Here is a 23,999-nt window from a genome sequence, read left to right as displayed (position 1 = left end):
GTAGATAACACTGCAATGTTTGGATGTGCATTGAGTGCCACAAACCATCATTCATAGTGTTGATATTTAATGTTGTAATAATTATTAATGCAATCATCTTGGAATAGGTAAATTAATTCTTGAGAAAGTGAGAAGTTTTTTATTTGCAGTTATTGTGGTATAACTATTATTCATATTCTGAGAAATTCTTGATATTCTTTCTAACATCAATTCATTTTGTGGGAACATGCAAAGTAAAATGTTGTTCATAGTTAATGTTGTCAGAATTAAAAAAAAAATGTGTTGAAAGTAGGTATTCCAAGTTGTAAAAGCTTCTTTAGGAAGCTAAGTTAAAAATGACTTAATGCACAACTATATATGATAGTGCATTGAGACACCAAAAGTAATTGCTTTCATTATAATTAATAACTTGGAAGAACACAAGTTTCTTTATTTTGGAGTAATAAGAGATTGTGTCCTGAAAGATTAACTTTGAAAAATGTGAGAACTTTTCAACATTGTACAAAGCTTCTTCAAGAACTTTTCAACATTGTACAAAGCTTCTTCAAGAAGCTACGTAAAGTTTTACAAAATAAAAAATCATAATAGGCTTTTGGCAGGAATGTTGAAAAGATACATATATGATTGTGCACTTAGAAAAAAAAAACTAATTTCTTTGTTCATAATTAATGCCTCAAAAGGGCAAAATTTTATGGAAGTTAAACTTTGCAAAAGGTGAGAATTTTTCAAACATTCTTCAAGAAATTACGTAAATAATTGTGATAAAATAGAAAATTATAATTATAAATTATAAATGATAATACAAGAAATGACTGTTAAAAGGATTTAATTATGCAGATGTATCACATTGAGACACAACAAATATTTACTTTCTTAATATGCCATAATTAATGAGAAAGACATATGGGAAGAGGGAAAACTTTCTTAAATTTTGAGAACCATGAGTTGGCAAAGCATGGAGCCCAATAAACATTATTTCTTTAATAAGTAATGATAGATAACTGAAGTAACATTGGAAGAATGAAAAGTTATTTTTTATTGTTGTTAATATTAATTACTTTCTTGGAAGAAGAAAAAGTTTTTTAAAGATGCTACCTTAAACTTAAAAAAAAAATCTTATGTTAGGTTGGTATTTTATGTAATACATTTTTTTTTTGTGATAAATACTTTATATAATAAAAATAACTAAACTTAAGTTTTAAAGTTCATTGTTTATTATCCAAATTACAAATTCTAAAGAAATTTGATAAATAATGTGAATAACCTTAGATAATGTGAAGAGATTGAAATATTGTTAATCATTTCTGACTTAGGTATGACATTAATTACCTCTAAAACATGTTGGAAGATTATCTTTTTTTGAGCGGTGTAAACCATCATATATGTTGGAATACAAAAATGTTTATCATTGTTGCAAATTAAATTTCTTCGTCATTTTTCAAATTATATTTAAAAAATTTTGAATTACAAAAAAAACCTAGTGTCAATGATACGACAGTTTTGTGTGTCATTAATTACATCAGTGAAATTAAAAATATTATTAAGTGCTATTTCAAAAGTAATTACTTTTCAAATTTTAAATACAAAGAGATTTCATGAGTTGGAATTCGAAAAGATTTCGTAATACAAATAGATTTTGTTTCTTGAGTAGTGCAAAACGTCAACTTATCTTGGAATACATTTGCATTAAATGTAATTGTAATCTTGAAATATGAAAAACATTAATGACAATAAAACATTTAATTTCTAATATTTATTTAATTTAATTCAATTCAATTTATTTAATTTGTAATATTTATTCAATTCAATTTAAATTAATTTATTTATTTATAATAACTAATTTTATCCATTAATTTCATTCATAGATTTTTAGTTCATATTATTAACGAATATAATATGATACAAAAATTCATATTAACATGATACCTTTAAAAGTTTAACAATATTTTAAAAAGTTCTTATTATTTATTTTTGTCCATTCTTTCATTAAAGTTCTTAACAATTTAATTAATGACTCTTCCAAAAGTATATAAAATATAAAATAAAAAAAAATGACAAGTTACTTGATATTTTTGAGAAAATAATAAACTACACATATTAAAACAATGCAATGGTAGATTATAAAGAACTTTTACATGCATGCTTGTCTTTTCACTCTCAACTTCAAAAATAACAGAACTTTTCTCCTTTAGTGAGTGAAAGGCACAAAACTTTTTCCAGCCACGACCTATCTTCATAGACATTGTTATTATCACCAAATTACGTTGGACTTCGTTTAGTGATCCATGGCGCACAATAGTTGTAAGTCCACTATTGCGAAAATACCTTATTAAGTATTTTCTTTATTGCATATCTTGCACTTACACGAGTTATTAAATAATAAAGATTATGGTTAAATCAATAAATGTAAAAAAAATTATTTTTAATAAAAAGTTATAGATTCACAAATATAAATGCACTCAAATATAAATATTTATTATGACTTTTCCAACCGTCACAAATGTACAGCCAGCATGATGGTTCACATTGATTGCATATCTTTGGCCATTAAAGAGAATTCCTGCACTTACGCACAATTTATTAAAATTGATTGCGTAATAAAGGATTAAATTAAATAAATTTTGTCAAATGAAACCTTTTGAATAGAAAAAATAACTTTGGATAAAATCATTATATAACATTTTTCAAATGAAACATTTCAAACAAAAGTAACACATACATGTGTTGTAGAAGAGGTAAAACTTATAGAGAATAAACTTTGTTGTCTTTTTTCAAACAGTTGATTCATCTGAAATAAAACTTTCATTCAACATACCAAAAAAGAAATACAAAAATACTTACTTTGATCCGGCAAACAAAAGAACAAAAGTTTATACCTTTGCTATATTCTTCAAACACTTCATCCATCTAGAAACTTGTACATTATTCATCTGAAAGAAAAACTTTCATTGATCACAAAAAAAAAGTCATACATAAGTACTAAAATTTATTTGAAGAAGAAAAGATTCCAGAGAAGAAGAAAAGCTTCTACCTAGGTTGTATTCTTGAAACAGATCATCGATCTTCCTTCATGACAGAAAAAAAAGCCAACCTTTGTTGTATTCTTCAAATAGTTGATTCATCTGAAATAAAACATTCATTCAACATACTAAGAAACAAATACAAAAATACTTTGATCTAGTTGACAAAAGAAAAAAAGTTTCTACCTTTGTTGTATTCTTCAAACACTTCATCCATCTAATAACTTGTATGTCATTCATATGAAAGAAAACCTTCATCGATCATAAAAACAAAGAGCCATAAAAGTACTAAAATCTGTTTGAAGAAGAAAAGATTCCAGAGAAGAAGAAAAGTTTCTACCTTGGTTGTATTCTTGAAACAAATAATCGATCTAACATAAAAAATGGAATCAGATGGAAACATAAGATGAAAATAACCGAAAGCTGAGTAAAAATAAGAACTTTAAATACCATTTTCGTTTTGCAATGAAAAAGATCAAATCTTGTGCAAAGTTTTTGTTGTTTTAGAGTCTTGCATGTCTTCGACCTCTTCATTTCAAGTATTTAAACAAAAATAAAGTTAGGATCAACGCAAAAATCACTTAGATAAAAGAAAATATAAAAAGAAGATGATTTTTTTGCTTGAGAAAGCTGAAAATAACTGAAAGCTGAGTAAAAATAAGAACTTTAAATACCATTTTCATTCTGCAACGAAAAAGATCAAATCTTGTGCAAAGTTTCTGTTGTTTCAGAATCTTGCATGTCTTCGACCTCTTCATTTCAAGCATTTAAACAAAAACAAAGTTAGGATCAATGCAAAAATCACTTAGATAAAAGGAAATATAAAAAGAAGATGATTTTTTTGCTTGAGAAAGCTGAAATTAACCGAAAGCTGAGAAAAATAAGAACTTTAAATACCATTTTCATTCTACAATGAAAAAGATCAAATCTTGTACAAAGTTTCTGTTGTTTCAAAGTCCTGCATGTCTTTGACCTCTTCATTTCAAGCATTTAAACAAAAATAAAGTTAGCATCAACACAAAAATCACTTAGATAAAAGAAAATATAAAAAGAAGATGATTTCTTTGTCAGGTTTTACAGAGGGGGTTTCACTGGGGAGAACAACACCAATGAGATCTGAGCCTAACCACATAAGACACTGACACCACTCTCAACCCAAAACCTTAAGGCAATGGGTTTATGGGTCTTTATTCTTATATAGTGCTCCACTTTCTCATTTCTAGCCAATGTGGGACTTAGACTCACACTTGGATTCCTAACAATCTCCGCCTCAAGGGTGAGTCCCTTCAACCACATTGGTACACTCCCCCTCCAGCGAAAGCATTCCCAACCACGAGTACTCCTTTTCTGCCCTTTTTTGTACCACCATTCTTTTCTTAACGGGACACGCTTACCTGGAACCCTTACCTGGGACTCTTGCCAAGAAGACTTTTGATACTAGGACCATACTGGTACTGCACTCGTCTGAGCCGGTATTAACCATCGGCTCTGATACCACTTGTCAGGTTTTACAGAGGAGGGGGTTTCACTAGGGAGAACAACACCAATGAGATCTGAGCTTAACCACATAAGACACTGACACCACTCTCAACCCAAAACCTTAAGGCTTTGGGTTGAGAGTGGTGTCAATGCCTTATGTGGTTGGGCTCAGGTCTCATTGGTGTTGTATTTCCCCAATGATACTCCCTCCTTATATAAACCTAACAAGTGGTATCAGAGCCGATGGTTAATATCGGCTCTGACGAGTGCAGTACCAGTATGGTCCTAGTATCGAAAGTCTTTCTGGCAAGGGTCCCAGATAAGGGTTCCAAGTAAGCGTGTCCCGTTAATAAGAACGGCGGTACAGAAAAGGGCAGAAAAGGAGTACTCGTGGTTGGGCAGCTTCCACTGGAGGGGGAATGTACCAATGTGGTTGAAGGGACTCACCCTTGAGGGGGAGATTGTTAGGAATCCAAGTGTAAGTCTAAGTCCCACATTGACCAGAAATGAGAAAGTAGAGCACTATATAAGAATAAAGACCCATAAACCCATTGCCTTAAGGTTTTGGGTTGAGAGTGGTGTCAATGCCTTATGTAGTTGGGCTCAGGTCTCATTGGTGTTGTATTTCCCCAATGATACCCCCTCCTTATATAAACCTAACATTCTTTGCTTGAGAAAGCTTAAAATAACCAAAAGCTGAGTAAAAATATGAACTTTACATACCATTTTTATTTTGCAACGAAAAAGATCAAATCTCGTGCAAAGTTTTCGCTGTTTCAGAGTTTGACATGTCTTCAACCTCTTCATTTCAAGCATTTAAACAAAAACAAAGTTAGAATCAACGCAAAAATCACTTAGATAAAAGAAAATATTAAAAGAAGATTATTTCTTTGCTTGAGAAAGCTGAAAATAATTGAAAGCTGAGTAGAAATATGAACTTTACATACCATTTTCATTCTACAACGAAAAAGATCAAATCTTGTGCAAAGTTTCTGATGTTTCACAGTCTTGCTTGTAACCCATCTTCTCCTCATTCATTCATCTCAACCATAATTGTAATCAGAAAGAAAACAAAAATAAGTAGAGGTTTGAATGTGTTAGTGATAAACATTGGCATGATGAATCGTAAAAAAGAAAAAATAAGAAGAGATCTAAATGTTTGAGTGAGAAAGAGAGACATGAAGTGTCTTAAAAAAACAAAAATGAAAAGAGATTTGAATGTGTGAGTGAGAAAGGGAGAGATGAAGCGTATGAGATTCTGTTGGCCAAAGAGATGAAGTTCTGTGTGAGTGAGTGAGAAATAGAGAGATGAAGCTGAAGAGAAAGATGAAGCTCAAGAGAAAGAGAGAGATGAAGCCGAAGAGGTTAGGTTGAAAGAGGAAAATTTTGTGTGTGGGAGACGAAGGGTGAGAAGAGAGAGAAATTTTATTCTTTTTTATTTATTTTTTGAAGGTTCAAAATTATGAGAGTTGGACACGTTATTATTACCTGTTGTAGAAAAAAAATTTAAATAGAAGTGGGTCAGAAATATTATTTAATTGAAAATTTTCTATTTGTTAGTTCTCAATTACATATAATATTAGATTAAATTACTCTTTAGACAAATTCAAAGAGATATACATTACCTAAAAAGAGATAAGTACATCCAACTATTAAAATGTCACATAAAGAAGAAAAATATTCAATATTTCATAAAATGCACTAATGCATTCTTTACAATAAAGCTCATTGGACAAAAGAAAAGACATTTAAAAAACGCACAAGTTGCTCAATAATCATAGACATATTTACGTTAAACCTATGTAAAGCTATTCAAGAGAGACTACATTGCACAATGTGAAAAACTACCCATTTTTTTTGTGCCCATTAAAAAGCTTCATGGAGAACATAGTTCATGTTCAATCAGCAAACTATAAGAGAGCTTCAATCTTACATAAGAGAAAGCATCAATCTTACATACATCAACAAACCATCATTCTTTTTAGTGAGAAATTTTATGATCTTTTGATTATTGTTTACAAACCTTATTATCTTAGACATGGATGGCTATTATTATCATTATTCCTAAATGATTATTGTTAAAATAATACTGAAATAAACCGACGGTGATTTATGAAAGAGAACTATTAATACAAGAGTTCCTTTCGACTAAAAATATCATATGAATTGACTACGAAATTATTTATTTTGTGAAAAATAGTTAGTTATTTTACGTCCACAAAATCTTTCTAATTTGCCGTATTATCATTTAAAATCCAAATTCTAAAAAATAACTAAATGTAAACATTAGTATTGATAAATAAATAAATAAATAAAAGAAATTAATCATGACAACTTTAAGAAAACACCCCTTGTGACATAAATACAACCAATTATCTTTTAAATTCAATATCCTTTTAACCCTTGAAGATATTCATATTTAAATCATACTTAAATTAAGACTTTAAACTACATTCCTGTAAAATTTCTTTTTAAGGTATTCATCTTTGATAATTTGAGATCTTCAAAAATATTAATTTTTTAATGCTAGTTTGTGTATATTTTATTAATTTCAAACTAATATTTTTGAAAACAATTTATCTATACGTTACAAAGACAAACAATAAAGTGTTATGATAGAAGATAAACGACAAACTAAAATAAAAGAGAACAAAATCAGAAACACAAAATTACGAAGATAAAAAGTCAAAGAAGCAAAACGAATTTCGTTTTCACCTGCGCAAAAGGAGAAACTTCCGGACCAATATCTTTACACAGTCTTGCTTCCCAATGACCGTGGTACTTGTACGATAAACGTTGATTTTCTTCACCTTCGCGCTAATACATTTCAACACTGACGTATAAAGTCGTAATACAAAGGCAATGCCTATCAAGTTTTATTGCTTGTCCTACAGAAATTTTCACTAATTTTATAGTTCGAATTACAGATTTTATCACTCAATTTACTGGATCTAAGAAATGAATTACAATTGATAGATGAACCAGTACATACTGCAGTATACCAGAGCCACATCCATGCTTTCTGTGCTGCTCAAGTTTTCAATACATGAGAAAAGCTAACTCCCTGAAATTTTAATTACAATAACACTCATTCAATGAAGTAAACCTTCTATTATGTATTTCTTTTTATTTCACTATCTCATAAGATTATTTTACGAAAATATAGAGCTTTTACATTTTCTGGCACTTTTCAAGACGCGTTTGAAGTTGAAAAACTAGTTGCTTTATTCATTTACATTTGACCTCTCACTAAAAGAAATCTTCCCATACCTCTCTTAATTTAAAAAAAAAAAAATCAGCTTCACAATTCACACCCTCGCTACCACCACAGTAGTTTCTTGAAGCCCCTAAACTAAAATAATTATTGGATCGTTAAAGCAAAAAAAAAAAGTATTTTTATCAAACTATTTACATTTATTTTAATTTTAATCAAATATTTGGTATTTAAACAAAAATTATATAAATTTAAAATTAACTAAAACTTAAAAGTATAACTATTAAAAAATACATTATCGTCTACGAAACAAAATCAAAGGTAAAGAAAAAATAAAGCATACCCCAATTTACCTGTTTAACGTGTTAATAGTTGACCCTTTCTAATCGGACCTCTCAAGCTCCCGAAATTTTTTATCCCAGTCACGAGTTTCGTAATCTTGTTCAAGTAAGTCCTTGTCAGTGCTATACACAATTTGATCCTTTCCTATGACTGTCTTCTGGGCCATGTCCCGTGCACTGAAAAGCTGAGAGCCAGAAAAAGAATTTCTCAGAGACATTATGCCTGAAAAAAGCAATCCCCTATCTAAACTTCCACTCCCTCAAACAACACGAGCAGATCCAAAGAAAGCATTTATATAAGAAACAACATCCAAAAATAATACAGAAATGAGATTGGAAGAGCTAATTTAATGATACACAATTCATTCAAGGAATCATTTTCAAAATTTAATTACATCCTCGTTCAATTTATTCGGAATACTTGTAAACTATAAAATAGTAACTGTATTATAAAAAGAGAGCCAAGAGTAATTAGAAATATATAAAGCAAGAAATGAAGGTCTAAAACAGGTCCAACATTTCCTTGCTTCTTCTTTATGTTTCCATAAACAAACACAAGGTTGCCTTCATAAATTTAAAGAAAGATTCTCTTTAATTTTATAGGAAATAAAATATAGGAGATAAAGATATCAATATACTATATGGTCAAGATGACTTCCAAAAATCATACCTTCTGCCTTAGTGAAGTGTCTGGTAATTCAAGAACTCGTGCACACTGCTCCCTAGCTGTATTTCTCTTTTCAATATCATCATTCTTTTTCTGAATAAAAAACCACCGGAAAAGAGGAATTGCAAAGAAAGAAGCAGCATAAATCTGCAAATATTACCATACAACGTATGAGACATTGATGTTAAACAATGCTAATAATAACTATAATCACAAGATTTACACAATGCTAATAAATATAATCACAATTTATCTCACGCATTCAAGAAAAACAGTTGCCAAGGTATGAACGTATTTTGACCAATAATGTTTATATTTCTCAATGCTTGCATTTTATCTCATTTAGTTAATGGCCATGACTCTAGACAAAGCAACAGAAGCATCAATAAAATGATTACACAAGTGTTGCAATATTTTGTTTGGCCGCACCACAATCTAAACTAGAAAGGAATATGCAAAAGTAAAATACAGAGACAAATAGTAAAAGTAGTTTCTTCATTCACGTCAAACTGTAAGAATGTACATATAAGGGTTGGAACAGGATTGCAAGAATGGGCTTTTGTAGGACAGTAAAAAGGGAGACTATTTAATTTCAAACATAACCTTTGAACCATTTGGGTGACCTAACGTTTACTGGGCTCGTAACACATCAGGGATGATGAAGGACATGGTATCTTGTCGTTGGAAGTGTGAATAATATAATGGATTCTGAAGAAATAAACTTTAAGTCTGACTCAATCTTACAAAATTATCTTGTAAGGTACAGTTTGCACTCACTTGTAAACTGTAAATTTGTCTTATCTCTAGTCGATGTGGGTTTTCCAACAAAGGTCTAAAATTAGTAAGGGATGTTGGGAAAAAGTGATGGTGATCATGGGAGTGTTTTGGTGGAAGGCACTTCATTAGTCATTTTATTTAACCCGTCCTACTACAATCTTCTTCATCTTCAAATGTTTTTCTTCCTTCATAAATTACAAAGGTATCAAGAAAGTGACCACTCCCATGTTCACATGAACCACCCACCCCATCATTAACTCATCTTAAATTTGCAGCTATTAAATTGCCATCAAATTCCCAAAATTAGAAATATCATCAACCTATGTAAAAATGTTCCTTCTAAAAGATAATTTATAACTCTTTCAACATTGAAAAACCTAGTTGCTTGAACATAGAAATATTAGTAAGTACCTGAAGAAGAGGAAATATGTCGGCTACAAATTTAATGAAGCTACTGGGTGCAACTGCCATATCTCTTTTGATCAATGAAAAACAGAAGTGAGAGCACTGAAACAAAAAGAAAATTGAAAAACTAACTAATGATGTAATGCATCATGTGAAGAACATACTTCAACATGGTTCCGAGAATAATGACTCCAAACAGATTAAGGCCACCTAGGCCAATGACCATTGCTCTCTCAGACGTGCCAGTTTTACTGCAAAATAGAACAAGCACTACAGTCATGTTTTAATAAATATATATGGATAACCACAACTGGATCATAAAAAATACAAATACAAAACCTGAATTGCCATTTTTTCTCTTGGAAAAACTTATCAATTCCAACCCAATCTGCCCATCTCCTTCCAACATATTCTTTCCTCTTACTCTTTTGAGAAGCTGTCCTCTGCAGAGATGGAAACCTATACAGAATATTTCCCTGCATAACAAGCAATCTGCAAGTATATATAAAAAGAGGGGAAATAAGGAGAACAAATAATTCTCAGCAGAAATCAATAGCTACTACATATTTTATACATGAGTAGCATGTGGTATTATTATATATAAGAGATCCATGTCTTCTGTAAAAACAAAGCAACTAATAACAATTGTATGTTAATCCTTACAGACATTGCTAATGTATGCCAACTATTAAGTGGCAACAAAGAGTAATTCTAAGGAGTAATATACAGGATCATCTTGTAGATATCATTTGAGAGGAAACAAAGGAAAGGCAGAAGTTATTGTCTCAAATACCTCCTCGTCAACATCAGGCTGACCATCAAATCGTAAAAGCACAGGTAAGATATAGGATTCATCATCCTGTCACCACCCAAAGATACAAGGTTAAAAATTAGGAATGACATCATATATATAAAAGCAGGGCTCAAATATGTTTCGTCCATGTAAAATGAGCAAATTTTGCTTTTGGTCCTCGTAGAAGTTGTATTGGGTTTCCACCCCTCAAATCTAAAACCAATACCTCTGCTCCATGCCATCGTATGACATCAAGTGATTGGTTTGAGTCTTAACGGAAGCCCCCATGACCATGTAAATAGACTGATTGCCCATTAATGCATATGTGATGTCATGCCAACATGTCCTACCAAAAAGTTTTAATTTTGAATCCTAAAATGAATGCTATTTATCTGTCCTAAAATAAATACTAGAGTTAAAAACCAAATATATAAATTTTGATGGGATGAAAACCAAAGAACAAAATATATATATCAATGAAAACCCAAATCCACTTATTTTATATAGATTAACAACATTGATTTCAAATTTTAGAGGGACAAATAAATAAGTAAAAAGTTTTAGGAATCAACCAAAAACAAAACAACTCATTTTACAGGAACCATAAACGTAAAAGAAGTATTCTGTCAACAACATAACGACAACAATAAATAATAAACAAGAAAATAGTAGATCACAAGGTTGAGCATTTCTGCCTTCATTTAAATTAATTGTTATTATTACAGAAATATAGATCATGTCTTTAAAATAACAAACATCATATCTCTATAATCAGAAATATCAAGGGTCATATCCGCATTATTCTAGAGTCATATTTTTATTACGAGATGATATCAAATCCCCTCTATTTATTGTAGTGATTTATTTCTCTCTATAAATAAATCCATGTGTTGTCATAGAAACACAGTTTCAGTTCGATGCTTCTTTTTCTTAGTTGAACATGGTTCTAAAGCCTTTTCAAAACCATGTTGGCCAAATGGACCCACCGTTTGCAGAGGAGATTTATTTTTAACAGATGTTCACCTGCTGTTCTGGAGACCTTATTTTTCCCTGCGGGGTTGAGAGCTTATTTTTCTCTTGCTGACACATAGCAGCACGTGCAGTGGCACCAAAGAACACCCCCTGCAGTTGCAGGTGAAGTTGAATTCGTGATTCAACCTTTTATTCTCTCTTTGAATATTTTAATAACTTTTTAGATTCTAAATAGTTACTTCGAAACCATCTTGGAATCCAGAACAAATTCTCCAATCTTTTCTAACCATATTGTTAGTATTGAAAGGATGGATAGGTCAAACTATTCCAATTAGGCTTCCAAAATCAGGTTATGAATCAGTGAGTCGGGCCACAACAAATCCCATATCAACTGTATTCGACCTTTTATTCTCTCTTTGAATATTTTAATAACTTTTTAGATTCTAAAAAGTGGCTTCGACATCATCTTGGAATCCAGAACAAATTCTCCCATCTTTTCTAACCATATTGTTAGTATTGAAAGGATAGATATGTCAAACTATTCCAATTAGGCTTCCAAAATCAGGTTATGAATCAGTGAGTCAGGCCACAACAAATCCCATATCAACTGTACTTACCCACACCTCATTCAAACCTATTTTTTTGTTCTATAACATGTGTGCATCTTTTTGGAGTGAGGCTCATCTTTTCTGTTCTCACTTCCAACAACGTTTCTGACAAGACCTACAACTTCTGGTCAAACTTACACCTTTCTTTGTTTTTTGTTAACATACTACTCCAGGATAAAAATAACAATTTTCCCACTACCACTATCCCGCTACAGCGGTTTTGGGGGTGGCCACTTTGCACTGTTATCCACTATTGAATAGTACACCTAGGACTAAGGTTAGCTTTGCTGTGGAGTCGAACATACAAGTCGGTAAAAGTAGGAGCTAATGAAACCTCAGAAAAGCCTTTTGAAGTCTGATTTGAGCTATATATCCTTTGTGTTGGACCCAATAAAATATGACATTTAGTTAGGCTACTAGAAAGTATTTGCTCTTGAACCAAACGCTACATTTAAATTGGGGTTGACCCATTGGGTCTAAAATTATACCCGACATACAAAATACCCATTACATTTGTGTTTTTCTGCTTTGTTTGAGCCAAATATTTATTGCCAAAGACATGCACTACTCTTTGATATCCCCATGGCACCCATTTTTTCCTTTTAGGTACCCTTCTAACCACCACATGCTTGACAGTATCTAGTAGCTTCAGTGGTGGTGGAAGTATGAGTGGGCACTGTGTAGCTTGGACCATGGTGGTTGCTACCTGCAACTCTTGATCTAGTAGTTCCAGGGACAAAAGTTTGGTTGCCATGCAAAATATACATAGATCCTTCACTGTTGAAACCCATAGTTCAACTGTGGTTCTTGTCTCTTTCCTTTTTTGACTCATCCATTGTGCCGCCCACAAAACCTTTTTCCTTCATTTTTGGTTGTCTTTATCATCCACCAGCTCACAATCTTCAAAAGCTGACTGGGAATATAATAAAAAGAACAAGAAACGGGAGAGCACTCACTCTTCTTCCAAGGGTTTTCCCTTCTCAAAGGATTTCTCCTTTTCCAGATAGTCAGTGCTTAACTTACAATGACAACCCCAAATGTGAATCTCTCCTATCCTTCTCCCCCTATCTATATCTAACCAACCACTCAAACTGACGGACTAACACAATGTTTAAACTATCATAACTAACTACCCCTTCTTTTTCCTAACAATATTCCCTTTGTTTTGCTTTCTGATTTTGCTATTGCACTGAAGTTTGTCAGCCTTTGATCATTTTTTTTTCAGATGTTTCAGTGTTCTGGTTAGCTGTGTTTAACAGCTATGTTAGAAAGCTATGATTAGGTATGCAGAGTTGTGTTGGATAAAAATGTCTTCAAATAAGACTGATGCTAATAATGATAATAGGGGTGCAATTTCATAATTGAAGTTATGTTGTGACTTTTAAGTTTATAAGTTGTATTGACCTTATTCAAGCTTTTAAGTTTATAAATTGTGTTACCCTAATCAAGTAATTTTCAAGCATCCATGTTTAAATAGGAAAGCTGTATATTCCATGCAAAATATTGTTATTTATGATTTCAGTCCCCGCTCCAGATTTTCATATTTCAAGGAATGGGTGTGGCCACGCAAAAGAGGAACTCAAGAAGAACATTGATGGGTGTGGTCACTGCAAAATACCAAGACACACAAGACGTGTGAATTATGAGGTGTCTAAGTCTCACTTCAATAAATATCCTTGTTAAACAAATTATAGAATGTTCAGTTACATATTAATTCCAGCTCTACGTGCATTCAATTTCCACATACAGAGAAAAGCAACTCCTTTTAGCTTCCATTTATCACATAAAATATGCTTGTCTGAGTTTGTAGACACAACCAAACATATATTAAATTACCTTAAGTCCCTTGGTAGAATCTATGTCAAGATATGGAGCAAGTTCTTCAGCTGCAACAACACCACCATTGGATGTTATGTATTGCCCAATCTGTACATCAGATGAGTAAAGTGGATTAGAGGAAATAAACATGTAAAGATATAGGAGAGTTTGAAAAAGGAAAAAAGAAAAAAGTTAACATTTTAACATATAAAATGGAAAATAGTTCCAAATATGAAACAATAAAAAAAAAATCATCAAAGGCAACGGACCACTGAATTCAGTCCTCAATTATTACCAACTTCCATCTCTCTTCTTCAATTCCTTGATTAGGATCACCATCTCCAAATACAAAGGAGAAGACCTACAAAAATGAAAAATCCTTATCTTAATTAGAAACAAAAAACAATGGGGTGGGAGGATGACATGTTATTCCAATTACATCACACACCGACTCAATGAAGTTCATCTTGTCATCATCAGCTTGTAGCCTTCGTCTCCTATAATAATATGGATCCCAGTACCTTCAATAGCATAAAAATTAAATTATATGACCAAACATTTCTCTCAAAATGAAATGTGATTATACATACAGGAAACTAGATACATGTGCTACAAACTGAGAATGTAATTGGAGGAATAAAAATATATTTAGTTCAATCTAAACCCTACACAAGCAAATCAATTTCCACTACACTTCCACATTTATCCACACAGGCTAAGAAAAGTGTTTGGGGTTTATAGTATACAATTACACGGTTTGTCAATAATATCTCTCCAATACCACACTTTTAAACATGTATTCCTAATTCCCGGTTGTTTTGGGACTCAACATGCTCTTGGCAGCATTTCAATTTTTAAACCGTATTGCAGCAAAGAACCAAAGAACACTTACAGGAGCACTGTCACTTGGCTCTGCCCTGCTACTGCATTTTTGAGTCTGCTTAGTACCTTTTGTCACATCGAGAGTTTATGTAAACTCGTGGAAGCTTTGTAAACTCGGATAGAGTTTACTTTGGATAAAAAAATATTAAAATATTTATAAATTTATAAATAATATAATAATTTAATGTTATATGACATTATAAATAACATTTTACATTTTCTTACTGAAATTTTATTATTATTTCTATTAGTTTATCATATTATATATTTTAAAATATTCTGTATGTTTTTCTAATATTATTATTCTTGTACAATAACTTTAATTAATGATATGATATATTATGTTTTATATGAAACAAAAGGCCAGCTTAGAAACAAAGTAGACCCCTTAAACTTCATCTCACACGAAAACTTATTTTATACCCTAACCCTTACCAGTGCAACACAAACGCAGCATAGGATGGCCACAAAGATAGAGCAGACCACTAACACAGGCAAAGGCGCACAACAACATAGCAATGGCATGGCAAACAATCCATGAAGAAAGCAAGGACACAGCAAACAACCAGAACGGAACTACATCACGATGCAATAATGATCACGCGACCAGCATTCTCTAAAAAACTGAAACCCCTTTGTTCTACTTAATACTCGTTCTCTAAAAGGTTGAAACCCCTCAATACACATGCTCTGAAGAAGGAAAGCAAATTGAAGATTCAATTAGAAATATGGTTTATGCTTTGTTGTTAGGAGACGCTGTGAATTAAATTTAGAACATTTATCTTTAGTTGCGTCATTATTTTGTCTTGAACTTGGTGGCCTTTGGTTACAATTATACTGCTATTTGAATTTTTAGACTTAATATTGTTAGGTTGTCTTTCATTACTTTTGAACAACAATATTTCTGCATCTTTATATTATCTATCTACACACATATATATTGCACTTTTTTGGCAGCTATACTTCCGCCAAAACACATTATGGCTTCTGATAGATTTCTCTAAAGGATATTTGGGTTAACAGTGTTTTCCTTTATGTGATATCAACAACACAGGAGAGGTAAGAAACCTGAGTCCAAAATAGGAAGTGTGAGATTTTAGTGTTGGGTTTATAAGGTCTTCAGAGCTCTCTATCCATAGTGTGGTTCTCTTAAGGTTCATATCAAAAGAAGAGGTGAAAGTAACCAAATTTAACTACATTGCATCATCATCACCAAAATTAAATGTGCACATGTAAGTGATGACCCTAATTTAATTGTGTGTCTCTCATCTTCCTCTTCTTTTTTTAGGCACATGAAAACTTACTAAACTTCATTAAGCAACCAGAAACACATAATTTTTTAAATTCTAATTAGCAAAAAAAACATGAGAACCAAGAAGGAAAAATATTTGAGAAATTTTGTATAAAATGCAACTCCGACACTACAAAATAGAATTACCAGAACAAATCAACAGGATTAAAGTAGAAATTAACTTTAGAATTACCAGAACAAATCAACAGGGTTAAAATAGAAATTAACTCTAGAATTACCAGAACAAATCAACAGGGTTAAAGTAGAAATTAACTCCTGAATCATATGACCTGCCTCCACGCCTTCCTCGATTATCATCATCACTGTGAATAAAGAACATTATTCCCTCATTCACATTACTAAATTTTTAAAGAAAAACTATAATTATAGACATTAAAAGTTATGGAATACCTTCTACTGCTAGTTAAAAGAGCAATTATCGTAGTGTAAACAATAACAATGGATGCAATAAGCGCTGTCCCAAAAGATACCCTTATCAAGTATTCTACTGCGGCCTGTCAAAGTCAAAGTTATACAACAACAATCAAGTGATAAAACATCAGCAACAACTGTTACAGAGAAGACAATAGTCTTCATACCTTGGCCTTTTCAACAAGGGGTTCAGCTTTAATCCTAAGCGACTTGGCACCAAGCCTTGATCTATAATCTTTTGGAAATACATAGAGAACGTCACCTTCCTCAGAAACCTACAGATACCATGGTAGCACAGACAGAGAATTGATTCCTAATGTTTAACCATAATCACCGTGTACAATAAATAGGAAACCAAGGAAACATATTAATAACCATCTAACTGCAGCACATTTCCCCCAAGTTGATAAGAAGCTTTGAGCACTATTCTACAATACCCTAAAATCTACCATTAAAGCTATAAAGAAGATAAATACACGCATTCAAAATTTTCTATACGTAAGAAAAATACACATATAACCCAAAATATGCCTAAAAGTGTCATTATCTAACTATAGGAAATTAAAATATAAACTAAATAATATTATAAATTTGTAATATTCTAAACCCATCCTATAAAATCCTTAAACCATTTAATTCTCCTTCTTTTGGGGTCTTTAGGATCATCCTATCACATATGGTACTGGAAGCTTCTTAATATAAATGGCAACAAAGTAACAACCTCTAAGAAACCATCTGTGTCAGCGGCAAGAGCTTGAAGAGCCTTCTGAGCTTGATTCAAGTTGAGTCCAGCTCTGCTAGCCACGTCCCCAATGGTCACTCTCCCTCCGCATCCATCCACCGCTTCCATCGTTCGCTTCCTCACATCCGACGGCACCTTCTCGCTTTCCACTACGCCTCCCGGCCTCGCCACCAAAACCCTAGAATCCAATACCCTTCTCGAGACTCCCCGAATCAACGGGTTTTGCACGCAAGGGAAAGGTATTGTCTGCTTCGGGTGCTTCGGCAAACTCGAAAGAGTGAAAGATTGTGGCCGCCGGAGGCCACAACTGGGGATCATAGTGATGCACGTCGAAATGGACGCCATTTCAGTGTTTGAACATGGAAGAAACTTTGGTTGTGTTGATGACTGTAACTGCAACACCTAAACTCTAGGGAAGTATTGAAGGTAATGAATTTCCGAGATATTCAGAATGGCATTATATCCGGAAAATACATCAAGAAAATAAAGAACGGCTTAGTGATCATTTTCGTGTGCTTCTAGTGAAAAGAAGCGGGAGCAGAGGATGAGGCTCGCGTATTGACGTATTTGCCCTTCCCATTTAGAAACTAGTAATTTTTTCTGTAGTCAGAAATGCTTAACCACACAAATAAATTTCTCTTTTATCATGTTTTTCAATTTATATTTAATACGGCTCATTTTTTTTTTCATCTATTTTATTTAATTGTTTTTTTAATTTGTAATTTGCATTTTCCTAGTTTAAAATATGAATAGAGTTCATTCGGAGTGTTGATCCTATCATTAAAGCTTTGTTCACTTGGATAAATGAATTTGTGAGAGGGAGAAGATGAGTTTGAGTGGATTTGAGAGTGAAATATGTGTTGTTTTTTTAAGGAATTTAGAGGTGATTGTGAGAGAATTTGAAAATAAAGTTTGTGAGAGTTTGTGAGTGATTTGATTGATGAGATAGATAAAAAAATATTTTAATATATATAAAAGAGATATTACTATTTTGCCCTTTAAGTAATAAATAGTATAAATTAGTATTTGTATGAGTTATAATTATTTTTTAAATTTTTATTTAATACTATATTTTAAATTTTAAATTACTGTACCGGACCTGGTCAACTTAACCATATAAATGATAACCCTCACATATATGTTGGAAACAACCCAAGTACACGACTTGAGCCGGCATGGACTCAAACTCATAACTGAACGAAGGCTAAAGTAACAACAAAACGGCCAACCTAGGACAGTGTGCGGCCAAGGACGACATCCGACAAGTTGAGAAGTAAACGGACCAGACCGCTCTTAAGGACTTAGTAAAATGGAAGCCCCCGCGTTCAATAGGTCTTAAGGGCTTGGGTTAGGGCCCAGGCTCACTCACAGCCCAAGCTAGAGCCCAAGTCAAGGCCCAGCCCATGAGATAATCAGACATCATTAATGCTCTATAAATACGCGTGGACCCCAGTAATTAAAGGTACGCATTCATTAATCACAGGTTTGACCTTTTTTAGAGTTTTGACTCACTTGAGCTTCGGAGTCTCTTCTGCAGGTAACCCCTTATGGGTCCAAACCGATATGTACAAACCGGGAAGAAGCCAACTGAGGAGATAGCGGACTACATGGTAAGGTGACGCTTGTGCCTAACTCATCTTATTTGTTCTCTGCAGGAACAATTGGCGCACACAGTGGGGCACGAGACGAACACCTTTAGTACCCGTTTTTCTCCGAAGATGGTTTTCACCCGCAGCAAAGTTGGAGTGAACAAGCAGGCGGATGTTGGTCCCTCTGGACCTGCTGGCATCACCCCTGACCTCGCCGCCATCCTGGACGGCCAAGCAAAGATGCAACAAGAGCTGGCAGATCTGAAGAAACGCAGCTGATAAGATGGAGGCGCTGCGACAAGAGAACTCTCGCCTTAGGCGAAAGATCAAGGCTGATCCCACCCTGAAGGGAAAGGCTAAGGAAACCTCTGAAGCTGCAAAGTCCCCGGCCTTCCAGCCCACAGAGGAGGAGAGTGAATACAACCCCACCCCTCACACCTTCACCACCACCCAATAAACACCCATTCCTTCCACCCATCCCACTCACCTTCCATCCAATCAACCAGGGCATACCGCAGCCCCAACCCCTGCCGCTACCCTCCCTACCACCCAGATCCCCTACAACATACCTACCACCCTACACACCACACAGGTTCCACCATACAACCCGCAATACCTCCCAACAAGCCACATCCCCCCTCACAACCTTACCTCCACCTTCCCCGCTATGATCACTCAACCCATCCAACCCCACCTGCTCCCTCCCCACCAGCCCAGACGCCAACACCCCTCTTCCTGCCTAGTGGGAACTTTTCACTATGGACCGCTATACTGGCGAAACCGACCCTGACGAGCACCTCAAAGTCTACATCACCCATGTCGCCCTGTACACGTCCCAAGATGCAGTCTTCTGCAAAGCCTTCCCCACCACCCTCAAGGGTCCTGCCCTAGAATGGTTCACAACCCTTCCGCCTTACTCCATCGACAGTTTCGACGTTCTTTCCCACATGTTCTCCACCCATTTCACTGGCAGCCGTCCACACCAAACTACCACAATCTCCCTCCTGGGCATTAGACAGAAACAAGGCGAACCACTCAGAGCGTTCATAGATCGCTTCAGTAAGGTAGCTCTTCGCACCCCACACCTCAACCAGGAGATGATCCTCTAGTGCATGGCACTTACCCTACAACCCGGCCCCTTCGCCAACAACGTCTACCTCCACCCACCTGCCTCTATGCACGAACTCAAACTACGTGCAGCCAACTATGTCCGCATGGAGGAAATGCAAACCCTCCACACCAAATTCTGCAATGACTATGCAGCCACCACCGCCAACCCTACCCCGCAACCTCCCCGCCCTGATACCCGCCCGCGCGAGCCCCGCCAACCTCGCTTCACAAGATATGCCCCCCTTACCATAGCTCGCTCCCGCATCCTCGATGAGGCCCTACAAGCTGACCTAATCCCTCCACCACGCAAGACAACCACCCCTCCTAATACTGACATGACCAAATATTGCCGCTACCACCGCAACCATGGCCACTCACCTCGACCTCCTACCAGAACTCAGAGAGAAAGCTCAGATACGAAACTTAGCTGCCAAACAAAGAGCTGCCAGAAAGTATAATGCAAACCTATGTCCACGATCATTCGCCATCAGGGACTTAGTATGGAGAATGGCCAACAGTGCTAGAAAGAAGGATGGCAAGTTCTCCGCCAATTGGGACGACCCATACCGCATACGCGAAGACGCAGGAGGAGGAGCTTATCGCCTGGAACACTTATCTGGGGAAGAGATTCCCAACACTTGGAATGTATCGCACCTTAAATTCTACTTTAGCTGAATATATACTGTAGTTGGACCAATACTTGTAACCCTAGGTGTACTCTTTTTCCTCACCTAGTCTTTTTTCCCTAAGGAGGGTTTTGGCCAGGGAGGTTTTAACGAGGCACCCCATATTCAATAAATAAAACGAAGGGTTCTCAAATATACAACTTTCCTATGTTATTACTCTCATATTCGTTTAGGTTCCCCACCCTTACCACAAGTAAGCGGCCTGGGTCGAACACCCTAACTTCATGTTAATTCGTTTAAGTTCCCCACCCTTACCACAAGTAAGCGGCCTGGGTCGAACACCTTATGTTCATGTTAATTCGTTTAAGTTCCCCACCCTTACCACAAGTAAGCGGCCTGGGTCGAACACCTTAACTTCATGTTAATTCGTTTAAGTTCCCCACCCTTACCACAAGTAAGCGGCCTGGGTCGAACACCCTAACTTCATGTGGATTCGTTTAAGTTCCCCACCCTTACCACAAGTAAGCAGCCTGGGTCGAACACCTTAAGTTCATGTTAATTCGTTTAAGTTCCTCACCCTTACCACAAGTAAGCGGCCTGGGTCGAACACCCTAACTTCATGTGGATTCGTTTAAGTTCCCCACCCTTACCACAAGTAAGCGGCCTGGGTCGAACACCTTAAGTTCATGTTAATTCGTTTAAGTTCCCCACCCTTACCACATGTAAGCGGCCTGGGTCGAACACCTTAACTTCATGTTAATTCGTTTAAGTTCCCCACCCTTACCACAAGTAAGCGGCCTGGGTCAAACACCCTAACTTCATGTGGATTCGTTTAAGTTCTCCACCCTTACCACAAGTAAGCGGCCTGGGTCAAACACCCTTAACATACAATAGCGTACGCCAACATTCCATACATACACAAATATAAAGAGGAATTAAACCGCAAGTAATCGACATTCATATCAAACAGCAAAATAGAGCAATGTACGAGTTATTACAAACTTAGAATCATTAAACCAAATTGGAAGTATTAAATTAAAAATCCTAAGTTGCCTTCTGCTCGACGTCTTCCGCCACCACCTCGTCACCACCAACATCAGCGTCAACTGCCTCCTTTTCCCCATTTCCTTCTGGGCTAGATTCCTCCTCATCTATAAGCACACCATCGACAACATCCTTATTCACATCAAACCTAACATCATTAGCATCAACATTCTCATAAAAAACTGACGCTTGCCGAACACCCTTTTGAAAGGCATTGATATGTTCTTGTATTATGTAGCTCTTCAAGTCCTCCAGTTCACCCTCCAGCCCATCATGCTATTCCTTGATATCATCATAGTCGGTCTCAAGCTCTGCAATTCGACCCTTCAACTTTTCCTTAGAATCAAGGCATCGTACCCTCCACGTAGCAAGCCTCTTCCTTTCCAATTCCCACTCCTCCTTTTCCTTTTTCCAAGCTTCCTTCTCTTCATCATGCTTATCAACTTTCTCCTGCAACTCCTCCACCTTGGTTCGATTTCCTTCTTTCAGCTCTCGTTCATATAAAGAACCCACACGTCGGCTAAGCAGCAACGTCTTGCTGCTAAATTCAACCATGGCCTTCACCAAAGCTCTTGGCTCCATATTGTCAATTGAATTTATCAATGATTCTGGCACATTAATCTCAATGTCTTTCCTCACAGTAGTTTTCGGAAGCTCAATCAACCTAGCTTCCGGCCCCTTCACCCCACTGGCCGAGCCTACCCCCATCACGGTAGCTCACACTTTCTTCACGTCCTTGCCCTTGCCCGCCCTAATAGGTAACTCCGCTTTCTTTTTTGTACCTCCATGCATGTGGACGTCTACTAGCGAATCCTGCAAGTTGGGAACCACATTGTTCCCGACAGCTTTAGCCTTCACCACCTTCTCCTTACGAAGGGCTTGGAAAAATGTCAAGTTCTTCTTGCCAAGTTGCGCCATATGCCCTGAAATACACAACACAGAAATCATCAAAATACTCCAATCAATAACAATGCTCAAAGTTTCAAAAAAATACCTTCAATATCTATAATAGGGTGAACTGAATTATACAACCTAACTAAGCCCTTAGTGGGCATCTTATCGCTAAATTGCATCAAAGTATCCACCACCTCCTTCTCACCCACCGACAGATCTTCCCTCGAAATCACCTTATATCTCCAAGGGTTGCCGGTCCAGAAGAACGAAAACTTAGTATTACCATCAGTGGTATAGAAATGCGACCGACCAACCGGCTTTACTACAACTTTGAAGAACCCATCTTTGAAATGCTTGAACGATTGAGTGAAGGCCTCCAATTTGTTGAGACCAGGCTGGCTGATTAACAATAACCATGTTATCGGACTCTTCGGCCTTGTAACAAAAAAGTATAGGAACGCTCGGGGAGACGGTTCCAAGTACAGCGCCATGCACAGTAATTTGAAAGCTTACAAGTACGCCCAGCTGTTCGGATGAAGCTGAGTAGGGGCAACATTCAATAATCGCAGCACTCCCATAGTGAATTCATCAAAAGGTAGGCGGATGTGCAGTTGTGAGAAGTGGCACATATACATATAGAAGAATTCTTCGGCTGCTCCTTCTCGGCCATGGCACGCGCATTCAACAGCAGTAACCCGCTCTGGAGCAATTATGTCCCTTCGCGCACCCTTTTCGAAAATAGGCGTACAATTCAACCACGATTTTAGCAAACGCGACCATCAGAACAACGACCGTTGAGTCTGCACATCTGCCGCTACCCATTCATATCTGGTCTTCGTCGGCCAATTACTTTCAGCCAGCTCCTCGGACGGATCTTCCCTAATTTCAACCACCCTCTCCACTGGAATTCTCCCTACACTACCCACTTCTTCCCTATCGCTACTATCATCTCGACTACTCCCGCTATTCCTAGACCGCTCACTACCCGAGTCTGACAACAAAAACCTATCGCTACTACTAGACATACCTGATTTCTTTAGAAAAGATGATGGAGGAGGAAGAGAAGATATCAGACAGCTCTAAACGCACGTGAACGAATTTTTTGCAAATGAAACAGAGTGAATGAAATGCAACATCATCTTCATTTATACACACGAATTTCAAGCGTCATAATCCTTTCCCGCCAAAAACATAACTCTTTTCAATCATCACAAAGTACCAAAATGGCAGCGCCAAACCTCCCTAAGTCAGCCTTCTGACGCCCTTTCACCTGCCACAAACCTTTTCAACTGCCA

At 35.7% G+C, this 23,999-nt stretch overlaps 2 protein-coding genes across 6 annotated transcripts; both read right to left on the bottom strand.

Annotated features, from left to right (window-relative positions):
- Positions 1–2,392: 2,392 nt before the first annotated feature.
- On the bottom strand, positions 2,393–7,050 carry LOC114186292 (uncharacterized). Of its 5 annotated transcripts, none has more exons than XM_085673687.1 (10): positions 5,447–7,050; positions 5,223–5,300; positions 3,918–3,995; positions 3,695–3,772; positions 3,471–3,548; positions 3,361–3,391; positions 3,207–3,272; positions 3,032–3,122; positions 2,877–2,942; positions 2,393–2,560 (listed from the first exon to the last, which is right to left on the bottom strand). In XM_085673687.1, the coding sequence occupies exons 1-7, from the start codon at positions 5,531–5,533 to the stop codon at positions 3,253–3,255; spliced, it is 450 nt and encodes a 149-aa protein (XP_085529813.1). In that variant the 5' UTR covers positions 5,534–7,050; the 3' UTR covers positions 2,393–2,560; positions 2,877–2,942; positions 3,032–3,122; positions 3,207–3,252. The 5 variants fall into 5 exon arrangements, with proteins under 5 accessions (XP_085529813.1, XP_085529811.1, XP_085529812.1 ...); XM_085673685.1 differs by having other exon boundaries at positions 3,207–3,244; XM_085673686.1 differs by having other exon boundaries at positions 2,877–2,930; positions 3,207–3,244.
- A 134-nt stretch (positions 7,051–7,184) lies between these two features.
- LOC114185521 (Iron-sulfur cluster biosynthesis family protein) lies at positions 7,185–17,954 on the bottom strand. The gene is made up of 14 exons (XM_028073280.2): positions 17,421–17,954; positions 16,867–16,974; positions 16,679–16,782; positions 16,507–16,590; positions 14,543–14,615; positions 14,390–14,455; positions 14,113–14,202; positions 10,697–10,762; positions 10,243–10,379; positions 10,068–10,154; positions 9,910–9,973; positions 8,725–8,868; positions 8,067–8,239; positions 7,185–7,563 (listed from the first exon to the last, which is right to left on the bottom strand). The coding sequence occupies exons 1-13, from the start codon at positions 17,784–17,786 to the stop codon at positions 8,096–8,098; spliced, it is 1,533 nt and encodes a 510-aa protein (XP_027929081.1). The 5' UTR covers positions 17,787–17,954; the 3' UTR covers positions 7,185–7,563; positions 8,067–8,095.
- Positions 17,955–23,999: the final 6,045 nt, after the last annotated feature.

Source organism: Vigna unguiculata, chromosome 5, assembly GCF_037176805.1.
Source record: "Vigna unguiculata cultivar grain cowpea cultivar isolate G323 ecotype 2 chromosome 5, ASM3717680v1, whole genome shotgun sequence".
NCBI lineage: Eukaryota > Viridiplantae > Streptophyta > Magnoliopsida > Fabales > Fabaceae > Vigna > Vigna unguiculata.
Note: the sequence above shows the minus strand (reverse complement) of the source record. Positions and strands in the feature narration are given on the sequence as shown.